Genomic DNA, 12,674 nt, shown 5'->3' with positions numbered 1-12,674 from the left:
CACACTCCAGAAAAGTGTGCACTGAGAAAAGAGGCTCTGAAGCACAGTGATCTATTCAAGTGTTTAATCTTCACCAATCCGTGCTACCTGAGCAATGAATGGGACTAAAAAACAGAATGAAAACCATTGGTTGAACCACAATGAAGGGATTATCAGATTAAACGGAAATTGAGCATGTTCTATCAACACATTGTGTCCAATTTAAATGCCAACTTTCAAAGCAGTAGCATCTTCCTTTCTAAAGTTATTAGAGTTGAAAGTGAAGAGTGTGCACAGGGTTTTTTAAGAAATGAAAGGGGGACTCTCTAGACATATTCTAATCATACTATTCTAAAAAAAAGTGTTTGAGATAAAGTGCTAGAAAACACACTTTCCTGTTCATTTTATGACTCCAAATTTTAGCATAATGTAGAAGAAGACTTGCTCTTTCAGGAAATATAAAAAAGCCAAGATTGACCGAATTGACCCTTTTCACCTATTTTCAGTCCTCACACAAAATCAGTCAGTGCTTGCGACTTTTTGTTTGTTTTGTGGTGCATGGTCACATATAATCTTTGTTTTTAGGCAGTTAATGTTACAATGTCTGTGCCAATCAGCAAAGAAAGGAAGCTAGGGGTATTAACTGCTTGATAAAGCTCAGTAAAGATTAAGTACCATTTCATCGTTAGCAGCAAGATTCTTTAAATCGGAGGTTACAACCGTGTACTTGTGCTGCTCTATCTCATAGATTAACACTATGCCAAAATGAGTTATGGGGTGGAGTAGGTTTTTGATTACAGTAGCACAGATATTGTATGGCAAATATGTATTGCATTCATGGATATTATAAGAATGAATCATATCTACTTTATAGTATGACAACAAAACGAGCATGCACAAGCAGAAATACAGAAAACTGAGTTCTCATTGTATTCAGTTAAACTTTAGCTTGAGGGTGATGCACATCAAGAGATTATTGTACATAATCTGTGAGCATACTGTAATCGTCCTGTAATCATGGTAGGCAGTCCGCACTTGTAGGGTCACGCAGCTGGTGCCACTGTTTGTACTTGACCGCAACTGATATGGGCATGTGTGACGTAAAGATATTCCTGTATTTACAGACAGAGAAATCCACCTTGAAATTATTGAAGCCCTTGTGATGGGTAGGCTCTACCTCCAGCTGGTAGAGGCACATAGCTAAGTAGACATCTTCCAAGTACAGGTAGAAAGTGTGAAGTGAGATCTCGTAAATCTTTTGAGGGAGTTCCCCAGACAGTACGTACCCAGAGCCTGAGCAGAATGGGGGGTACATGTCGAAAGGATAGATGGACGGCGGGACATACCACTTGCTGCTAACGTTTCGGAATGGTCCCCCATCGATGCGATAACCCGTCATGAAGTTCCGACTCGGAGTGTCTGGCTTTGCGAGGTGTCTGATGAGACTCTCGTAGCCAACATACATGTCATCATCAGTCTTCATAACATAGCTGGCGTGGCCGCAATACTTCCCTGCCCACTTCATCCCCATAATGGTCTTTCTGGAGAGGTTCCTGTAGGTGTCCTCAAAGCTCTCCATCAGTAAGTCCCCATGTTCTCGACTCTCCAGCTCCAATCGCTGCATCGGATACGGATCATGGCTTCTGCCTAAAAGGAACAGCGTGATGATGTTCTTGCCATCGACAGACGTGATGCTGCCCCAGGTGTCTCTCACGAGAGTGCGCAACTTTGTGTGTTTGTACGTGGATAGCACAAGTACGAGGAGAAAGACGGGCTTCTTGCTGCCATCAGGGTTCATGCACTTCTTGGGCTCATTAATGGACATCTCAAAGTCATGTGGATTGATGACCTTGTCTGACACCAGACCAGCTTCCCACATCATTTCTATGCTGGGAACCTTCTTTTTCTTCATAAATGCTGGTTTCCTCAAAATGTGGCTCGCCTGCACACCTGCAATGGCATAGGCAATCGTATCGCCCACTATCTCTCGCAGGAAAGGCTTGCCGCCATTTTGAGCATTGACGGAATTACGATTTGAGCTTTGATGTGCTTTACCGGCTTCAGTGTTGGAATGATAAAGTGAGAAACTTGCGGCATTTGAGAGTGGGTTCCTGACAAGTCCTTGCCACGTGAGGAAGACAAACAGAGTGATCGTTGCCGTGACAAGAAAGATTAAGAACTTGCGCTTTGCTGACATTATCATACTGGGTTGGGAGTAAGAATCTTAGATGACCGTGGTCGCAGTGGATCAGTGTAGATTTTTGATTTCCTACAATCAAATTGAAATGATGAAAGAATGTGAAAGAAAAATCAGCAAATATCATTTCAGTTCATAACTTACTGCCATTGCTCAGTAATAACCAAATTCCAAACTTCTGTGCACATGCAGATCATAAAAAACAGACATTTTTTTTGTTTATCAATATTGCCAATTATCCCCTCCACAACAAAAGAATGTATGTGTACATGCTAAGAATTTGTTGAAAAGTAAACAAGATGCAATATTACAAAAGTCATATTTCGTCCTTATTCTTCTTGCATCAATCCATGTAAGTGTCATTTTCTATCCACACAGAGCCAGTCATTTGCATATCTGGAGGGGGGGGGTGGTGGTGGGGGCAGGGGGCTGGGGGCTGGGGATGCTGACAGCTTCACAAAACCTATGTCACTAGCAGTGGGAAAACTCTCGACTAATAATTTACTCTATCAACAATTCAAAATTTAGTAATTATGAGGGATACATACACTGTTTTAAACAATGATTGTTCCCAACATGCTTGCCGGAAAATTGTCTGACGTAGCTACAACTAATAATGCAAACTGGATTCTTACTATTGAATTGCATGGCAAAGTTATGAGTAAATGAAATAGCTTATTGATAGCTCCTCAAAGAAAGAAAAGTCTTTTTTTTTCAAAATACCTGTCATTGGCTAGTCCATTATGACCTGCAAATTCAAAATGTCTCAGCAGAATGTAGCATCCGTGATCTGTAATTAAGATTAAAGAACAAAATATTACCTTGTGAAGTGTTCACCAGTGCTGGAAGAGGGGGAAACAGTATATGGGTATTGTATATTGGCAGACACGTATCTGAAGAGGCACTTGGTATCGGTAGCGAGTGCACTTGTACCTGCAGAATTCCTGTGTCTCGGGATGAAGGCACACCAATTGTGAGGGCATGTGATACGAATGTATCGGTTTAGTGTCCTGAGCCAGTGGTGCACTTCGCACCAGCATACAGCGCATTCTTACCTACCAGCACATCATTGATGATCAGACCTACTAAAAGTTGTACTGCACATTTTATTCACATTGTTATTGTCATGGTTAATGTTATGTATTGTGTTTTTTGCCCTGACTTTTTCTTGATGGAGAAGCATTTCCTCCACTAACCCTAACTTACCTGGGGGGGGGGGCATAATGCCCCCCCCCCTCGATGAATTCCGCGACCATTTCGGCGTGCAAATTTTTTTGACCGCGCCGTTCGCTGACTTTTTACTTTCAAGTCTCGCGCAACTTTTGAGACCAAATTTGTTGCGCCCGGGCATACCGTTCTGAAGCGACGCCCCTTCAAAAAACTTTCGTCAACCCCAAAATTGCTCAAAAACTTGATTTTGTGTACAAAGTCAATACAAATTGTGTTTTTTCAATTAATTCATATAAAGATCCATATTTTTAATTTTAATGGCTGAAATCAATTTATTTTAGTATAATTATGCTTCAAAGAATGTGTGTGACAAATTCTGATGAAAAAAACAAAAACAAAAGTTCGAAAAAAGAAAGAAATACATAAAGAATTGATAAAACAATAAAAACATAAGAAATTAATTTTGATACTGAAATTTTTTTTACGCACAAATGTTTGGAATGTCACTAGGAATATTTACACCAAAAATCAGCATTCCATAAGCTTTTATAAGCCAATTACAGACGAAAATGAGGTTTTTTTTTTCATATATTTGCATAATTAATTGATTTAAAATAGAAAATGCAAATTTTTTGAAAATCTAACTGAACAGTCTTGTAGATTACATCTGGCTTTATGTTCATGCAAAATTTTGCGCCGATCGCGTGATCAACGGCCGAGATCTGAAGGGGGGCCATAATGGCCCCCCCCCCCCCCCAGGAATTCAAGCTCGCTAAAAAGCCCAGGGTTAAGGAATGAGAGAACAGAAGTAGTTTATAAGTCATATGTACTACCTTTCCCCTACATATTAGATACCAGCAATTCTGTAGACGGCATGAATGTGCAACGAGGCCCCAGCTAGTGAATCTTATTCCATGTATTACAATAAAAGGACAAGCAATTATATATGTGAATGTTTCATTAAAATTTCTAATGATGCACTTTATATTTCTTTTTTTTTTTTGCTACTAATACTTCACATCATTATTATTTTTGTTTATTTTATTTCATTTTTTTTTTTGCTTATTGAATCATGTCTGGCATTTTATAAGCAAACATTTTACTTTTTATTTCCCGATCAAAAATATACATCACTGCTTGACACCAACATTTTTTTCTCTGGTGGCCCATTTAGGCCCCTAAAATCTTTAAATTTAAAATTTTGGTAGCCTAAAAAATAAATGTAGTGGCCTATGAATGGAACCCTATGTCACAGGGAAAAAAAAAACCCTGAGGGAGGAACGAACGAATGAATGAATGAATGAATGAATGAATGAATAAATAAAGGAATGAATGAATGAATGAATGAATGAATGAATGAATGAATGAATGAAGAGAGAAATAGTAGATGAAGAAAGAAAGGAAGAAAGAAAGAAAGAAAGAAATGGAACAGGAAAGAAAGAAAAAAGGAAAAAGGAAAAAAAAAAAGGAAGGTGGAAATATAAGTTCATTTCTGTGCTTCTGGTCTTGATCCATTTCTGTAAAGGCCATAGAATGCCTGTGAAAGATTCAAATATAGGAGTGAGGGTAATGTAGTTACCCTAATGCTGAAAGTTACACAGTCACCATTATGATAGATGAGATTTGTCATGGATGGATTTCAGTCATGTGTTCAAGAAATCATCCAGACATATCAAATGCTTCAGGAAAGTCTTCTCTTGCTCAAAACTTGCTAAGCTTACTGTTCCTAGCAGTTTCCCAAAGCTGAAACTGTCAAATCAAGATAGATGCAGTACTATGTGCTATTCATACTCACTGGGTTATGTTTTGTTATTCCAAGGTGCCCGACAGCTTCGTGTGTGGAACAGGGAGTGTTTGTTGCAGAGTACAAGTGAAACTGTTAATGGACTAGAGCAAGCCTTAGCCTGGAAGTAAGTACATGTCTACTTTCATTTTGTCGTTGTTTGTTTGTTTGTTTGTTTTGGTAGTGAGCTCCAAGGTGGGGCAGGATCTGAGTTTAAAGAGAAAGTTGGCAGAGATAGAGCAGAGTTCTTTAATCACATGCTTAAAAAAGTCTTATGTGGGTCATTTTGCCTTGGTGAAGGAATCTACTGAAGTTGATTTATTGCTGTACTCTATGGTTTATGACATATAAGCTTTAGTATTTCAGATTCATGTCATTTTCTAATGATCTGTACCACTCCTATTGTCTCTTTCAGTTTTGTTTTTGCTTGTTGTTATGTGTGTGTACAAAGTATACATACAAATGTAAATCACTTGGTGAATGGTAAGATTGTTGTGTCTTTTGCTCATGGTATGACCCACTTCTGTGCTTATTTTACCACATGCACACATAAAGATAAATAGATATTTACAAACATGTATTTTGTAGACTACATAGTATAGCAATATAGATAACACAGTGACCATGCCTCCATGTTCATACAAAGTAGAAATTCACCCCTTCAAGCTCTTGTGCTGCTTGTGCATGTATAAGCATTGTCAAAGAATACCTACTAAAAAATCAGACTATCAGGGCCCTGTTTTATGAAGAGTTGTAATTGATTATATAGTTGATTTCCATCATAAGTCTATAGCAGCCTGTGTTGTAAGGAAATTTATAATCTATTATATGTTTTGATAAAATGGGGCCCAGAATTGATCATCAGTTCACAATAAAAAACAACAACTTTCTTTTCCTTTTAAAATTCCATCAGACCATCAGGAAGTCTCATTGCCTCAAGCCAGACTCTTCCTCAGCGTCAAGACGTCGTGTTCTTCGAGAAGAATGGACTCCGGCACGGGGAATTCACACTGCCATTTGACAGAAACCAAGTCAAGGTTGGTTCGTTCTTTAGGAATTTTTATACAACTCATATGACAAATGTTGGTCTGCAAAGGATATTGGGATGCCCATAACTGACCAATGTGTTGTAGCAATCTAAACTTGCATATTTTTGCAACTGAATGAAATGTCATTAAAAGCGAAGACCAAAGATGCATTGTTTTTTAGGACACAGCCAAGCCACAATGAGCTGTCCAGTCTAAATCTGTACCCATGTCATGTGAGGCCACCATCACAGCTGTCATTTATAATAATTACTATATGAAAAGCTTGTTCAGATTAAGTGCACAGGAAGGATATAGCTTTCTTTTGACAGATCCGACTTGAAGCAAAAAAGAAAGCATTTGTGAACAGTTGAGATTGTAAGTGTGAACAGTACACGTCTAATTGCAAAGTCCAACTTCGTCACTCTGTTGTATTCACAGTATATTTCAAGGGGTTTTTGTAATTGTGAATTTTGCAAGTCAGGTGCTAATGGTGACTTAAACAACGCACAAAAATATCAGCTCTGATCCAGACATGAATGTGAAGTGCACGTCTATATTTCTCCATTTATTACTGTACTCCATGGTCGCGAATTTTTAACCACTCGCAATATTGTCGGGAAGTCACAGTTCATGAAAAATTAGACTCAATAAATACATGGCACATATAGTATGGTTATGAGCGATGGAAATAATTTTGCATTTATATCCCATGACAACTTCTTAGTCAAGAACAAATAGCCCTGTAGGTAGTTGCTAATTTGGTGATTTGTTAAAGGATCTTTCCCCCACGTTGTTCTCACCAAAGCACTTTTCATGCATGTCTATACATTTTTTGTTTTTGCAATATTACAAATATGTTCTGCATATGCATTGTATATCGTCGCTGGGGTGACAAGACCTCGTATCTCAAAAATGTCAAAATTTTTTTTTTTAGCTTAATGATCAAATAATGGGTCAAGTCATGTCTTGGCCAAATCCTAACTGTCTTACTCCAAAAATGAAGCCACCATGACATGTCAAAGAGAAGGCTTTCCCATTCACTATAGTGCTTTGGCCGCCATGTTTTTTCGCTCTCCTGAACATTTGACAATTTTGAGATACGAGGTTTTGTCACCCCAGCGACGATATACAATGTAATTTCTCTTGTTTATTTGATGGAAATGAAATAAATTTGAATCTTGAATCTTACTCCAATCACTGTACTCAAACCTATGTGTTTGACTCTCAGAGAAGCATACCAGGCAGGAGGTCACTCTTAGCCCCACAGGTGCCAAATCCAACCACAGTGACATTCCATACTTCCAGCTGGATACCCAAGTGCACACCCTAGTGAAGAGGAACAGTGTGGATACAATTTCTTGCTGTTGACCATAAAATATACCAAGGCTGGATACCGTGACCTCCTCATTGAAAGGGCAGTGCACTGTCCACTAGACCATGACACCCCCACACAGAAATATGAAAGAATGATTATGAGTTCTAATGATGATCCTTATTAATTTTAATTGTGTAAGGTGCAATCAGGCATGGCGATACAGTGCAATTAACTCGCCAAAAGCATATGACCTCGAAGCCTCATTTGCATATTGAAGTAAACAGCTTGTGTACGCAAAACTGCTTGGGTAGTGCTGCCGGACAATCGCAATATCTTGCCTTAGAAGCCATCAAATGATAAAATCTATACAGCAAATTGAAGGAGAAACTGTTCTCTAACTGGCAATATTAGTTATTTTGTGTTTCATTGAGGATAAACCTGTGAGAATAACGTCGAAACTTAGCCTCCGAAAAAGAAAATTTGGTCTCTAAAAAGTGTTAATTTTTCAAATTTTTCTTTATTACCCAAAAGTGAAACTTCGGTATATGACCTTTGTGGTAGCATGTCCACACTGTGTTCCAAATATCTTTTCTGTTATATTTGTCGCAGGGTTATGTCGGGTGAAAAAACTGAGACCACTTTCATTTGTGACCCACGTAAAATCCATAGTGTAAGCGTTACGCCGTCCGATGTATCGGTTTTCGTGCTGCATGAAACAGTTGAAGCACATTGCAAGGTTCGTCTCTCACCCACTCACCACCATACCCTGTGGACCGAAACCAAAACCTGTTGCTGTGCGCCGAACCTGACACCGCTGATTGGCTAAGCGTGCGCTGACCAGTAGAGAACGTATGCGCAGGAGGATGATCTAGTTGTGCGTGTCCGGTATTTTCTCTAAAATTTGGTTGTTTATTTGCTCTGATTTTAACCTAACTACTAATTGCGCAAACACGAAACTTCGCAGGTAGTGAGTCTAGGGTATACAGACTAGCAGTATGTTAATCAAATGTATATTCATGCTGTAGCAGAGTTGAGTCGGGAAATAATCGTAACCCTTTCCCACGATCGACTCCAACAGAAAAATGCAAATATCTTGAAAGATACATCAGCATTTTCGCCCAAAGTTCATATGAAGGATGACATATCCATGTTAGATATATATGTGAAATTTCAAGGGATTTGGTGGTATAGTAAGGGAGATACGAGGAGGTGAACTTTCTAGATTTTTTGTCTTTTACTTTGCACAGTGTTTCGATGACTGTTACGAATTCAAAAGCATTCACCTCTTATCGCGGAGTTAATTGCACTGTATCACAGGGCCTGCAGTATTGTTCCATCTTCACAGTTCCCCCCGCCCCCCACACACACAGACACACCACACCACACATACACATGCGCACACGCACAATGCACTCAACACACACACACACACACGCACACATCATACATTCAAATTTGATCAATTTGATTGCCACTATCACCTCTAACTAACAGTCTTGATATCATGCTCTCTTCCCTGGCCAGGTGAAAGAAATACTTTGGAACACAGAGTCCAGCATTGTAGCCTTATGGTTGGAAGAACTACCCCCTGAATCTCAACCTATAGCCTCAGGTGCCTCAAGTACACTAGGTGAGAAATGTTTGACAATAATTGAAAATATTTACCGGTAATTATATATGCAAGTATTAGATCAATAGTTAATCAGTTAACAGTTATGTTTTTGTTGATGCATTAATGATGTAACAAGGGAAATTGCATGCACTACACATTTAGCCCATTTCAGAGAAGAATGCTGTTTACCTACAAAATGTGTATGTTTTCTTCTTCTTTGTAATAGTGATCTCGTATGAAGTGATGGAAGAATTCATAGCCAATAGCTACACATTGTAAAAGCCATGTCCATGTTGGCTGCGATGCTTTAATCACAAGAACGATTATGATAAACAATAACAAGCCTAGCTGTTACAGATGACTAAAAAATATGGTTTACTGTCTAGCAAACTGGTTAGCATGACATGCTTGTTTTCATTATTCACCCCTTTTGAATAACAGTTCAGCTGTGGAGCATGTCAAATTATCACTGGTACCTGAAACAGAGCCTTCACTTCTCGCGTGGCCAGAGGGTGACGGCCATGACCTTTGACCCCGAGCACTCAAACCAGCTGCACCTGGTTGATGAGGCAGGCCGGTATCTGCGCTTCACCTGGACCTGGCAGACGGCACACAGTCAGGGGCTTGAGGAGGATGACCAGGCAGTAGTGACCGCCATTGATGGAAGTAAGCAATCGTCTGCACAAATATCGCTGTGCAGTATCTTACATTTTAGGGGAATTTTCTGGGTGTCTTTTTTTTCCCATTGTAAAAGGTTTTGCATGAATTATATGGTGGGTTATTTTTTAGCAACTGCAGAAGCATCGAGTCACCATATCTGGAGTTCAGGTTTCTTGTGTTCTCTTTATACATGTTTCCTCAGAGTCAGCAACAACAGCAGCTGAAACAGGATGTTCTAATATTCCAGTAATGTGCTTCGTAATGCGGCATGTTGATTGTCTATTTGTTTCTTGTGGAATGAAAACATTTCTGGACTCTTGCCAAGAGATTTTTTTTTTTCATTTTTTTTTTTTTTTTTGGGGGGGGGTGTACTAGTTTGAATTCATGCCACATGGGCTAACTGTGTTGCATGATCCCACATGACAGAGGTTTGGGAAATGAAAATAGACAGCAGCCAGGAAATGTGCAAAACCTACTCATACAGCTTTGAGTTGTCCTGAAAGACCATAACTTAAACTTAGATTGCCCTAAGTCATGCACCAGGGCTTGGCTGTCTTTCTCTTATCGATCCTTTGACTTTTCATGTCATAAAGTGTCTAGTAAATTATGAACACATAATCTCCAAAGGAAAAAAATGTGTGTATGTGTATATGTTTATATAAAAAGACACAATGGCTGTAGGGAAAGTGAAAAAAAAAAGAGTAAATTAAATACCGGTATATATATTTGATGCAATAATAATCTGCTCATTGCAACTGATTGACAAATTGCCCTACATCGACATAAATAAGCACTGAATTGATCAGTGTTTTAGTAGTAGCCATGATAAAAAATCATGGGCATAAATTTGAATAATAAAGCAGTACCCACTGCATGCTATAAGGATTAGAACCAACACTTGCTGTCGGGGCGAAAGCTCGATGTTGTAGTGGAGATGACGCCTGTCCGGTGATCAGGAGGTCGTGGGTTCTAATCCTGCTCGAGTATGTACGCCCATGATTTTTTATCATGGCTACTACTGAAACACTGATCAATTCAGTGCTTATTTACTTCGATGTAGGGCAATTTGTCAATCAGTTGCAATGAAAACATCTCGACGGAAGAATTTCATTTCAAACCTTCAAACAACACATAAAGAATTTAATGAATTTGAAAAATAATCTGTTCATCGTCATAAATTTGAATAAGATCATTCAAGGTGCAGGAATCAAAGAGCTTTGTCTTTATCCATCCCATGTGAGTATTCTATTACTAAAGTAGGGCAGATATTGTTATATCAATACTTTAAAATCATTTTATTCTTTTGTTTTCTTCTTATTCCCAGAGGATGTCTTGGTCACGCCCTTCAAGAAAATGGTCGTGCCGCCACCCATATCAGCTTACACTCTTCAGATGCCCACATTCATCAATCAAGTGTTGCTAGGCCCATCATCCCATAGCAACAACATTGCTGTTGTCTTGCAGGATGGTAGAATTGCCTTTTACACTCATGGGAATGGTGAGTGCACATTAGCAATATTAACCTCCTCCCCCTTTCAGACTAGAGAGTTCTTGTTTTGATACTTGACTGTGGATATACAGTACAATGTATATCAGATGTTTGTACATAATGTATGTGTCTAAATGCTTGTATATTGGTACACTGTATGGATATATATATATTGTATATCTAAACTATTGTTTGAGCATCGTTTAGATATATGGCGCATATCCATTATCCATTATATCCATTATGACGTTTATTTGTTTCTGGATGCGCTCATATCCAATCATCATGTGAGTAAGCAGGGCTTATTCATGGCACTTGCCATAAGGTTAGCTAGAACTTCCAGATGAATGCACCACAAAGTATAAACTCAATGTGCAAAGCCCACGCAAAGCTCGTTCTGTGCAAGGGACAGACGCATGCATATCCATGAGCTTCTATTGAAACATGCCGGTGTGCGAGGTCAGATGCTGCCATGCTATTATTATACATGTATATTGGGACATTGTGTTTGAATGCTTTCATATCAATGCGTCATTTATCCATGCGTTGTATGGATGTATGATACCTTGGTGTTAACGATCTCATGTCAATACATGGTATATCCATACATTGCATGGATATCGAGAACTCTGTGTGTCTGAAAGCAGCCTTAGATTACAATTCCACTACAAATCAGACATAAAATGTAGTATCATGCCATCTTTGAGTTGACTTACAATGTATTAACTGTTTTTTTTGGGGGGAAACAAAGTTGTTGTTTGTTTTTTTCATCAAAATTGGACAAGAAATAAATGAGTTGTGGAATTCTTGTTGAGTTTCATATATTTGTCATAAAACAACAGTCTTGTCCATTGCATGCCTAAATGCATATTAGGCAATATGATGTCAGTATTTGGCGATTTTCCCATTTGTTTGCTCACAAAAATGTCAATATTTTTTATGAGTAGCTCAGAATGCAATTCCCAGATATTTTCAAAAATAGCTCGATCCATAGTTCCGATTCACAAAAAGAATTAGACTCGCTAAATGTATGGCATATGCAGTACTTGTTATGTAAGTATCGTTTTCACACAAGTGTCATAAAATGTGTTGCTTGAAAGTGTCATATAATGTTTTCCATTGTTTCATCTTCGTGGAAGATGCTCTTTCACCGCATCGATATTCCAAACTTTCGCAGAGCCAAACCTGAAAAAATTGTTTTGAATATCCTGTCTTGTAGATGATGACAAAGAGAAGGAGGACACAACAGTCAAACTTGTTGCTGCAGGGGGCAATGGCTTCAAATCAATGGTGGTTCCTCCGAGGCTCAGGGGCATTGCAAGGTATGCATGGTCAGTTAAAGCAGAAGGGCTTACTCTGTCAAGTCAGTGACATTGACTGTAGTATCTATTGAAAATGAGATACTGTAAAAGGGGAAATTTTCACGTTTCATGCAAACAGA

General features: G+C 38.8%; 2 protein-coding genes across 2 annotated transcripts in view; one reads left to right on the top strand and one right to left on the bottom strand.

Moving 5' to 3' along the window:
- The window catches only part of LOC140230992 (putative elongator complex protein 1), a 56,464-nt gene that overhangs the window by 8,220 nt on the left and 35,570 nt on the right, over positions 1-12,674 (top strand). The window contains exons 6-11 of the mRNA XM_072311140.1: positions 5,166-5,256; positions 6,043-6,166; positions 8,997-9,102; positions 9,526-9,750; positions 11,069-11,242; positions 12,453-12,555. Of these exons, the coding sequence (XP_072167241.1) occupies positions 5,166-5,256; positions 6,043-6,166; positions 8,997-9,102; positions 9,526-9,750; positions 11,069-11,242; positions 12,453-12,555 (823 nt within the window). The remainder of the gene's footprint in view (positions 1-5,165; positions 5,257-6,042; positions 6,167-8,996; positions 9,103-9,525; positions 9,751-11,068; positions 11,243-12,452; positions 12,556-12,674) is intronic.
- On the bottom strand, positions 995-2,176 carry LOC140230518 (beta-1,3-galactosyltransferase 1-like). Its single transcript, XM_072310663.1, has one exon. It carries the CDS (start codon positions 2,174-2,176, stop codon positions 995-997), a length of 1,182 nt encoding a protein of 393 aa, XP_072166764.1.

This window comes from Diadema setosum, chromosome 7 (genome assembly GCF_964275005.1).
Source record: "Diadema setosum chromosome 7, eeDiaSeto1, whole genome shotgun sequence".
Lineage (NCBI taxonomy): Eukaryota > Metazoa > Echinodermata > Echinoidea > Diadematoida > Diadematidae > Diadema > Diadema setosum.
Note: the sequence above shows the minus strand (reverse complement) of the source record. Positions and strands in the feature narration are given on the sequence as shown.

Bases quoted from the DNA above. Each gene is read 5' to 3' on its own strand.
- LOC140230518 (XM_072310663.1), bottom strand. From the start codon at position 2,176: ATGTCAGCAAAGCGCAAGTTCTTAATCTTTCTTGTCACGGCAACGATC.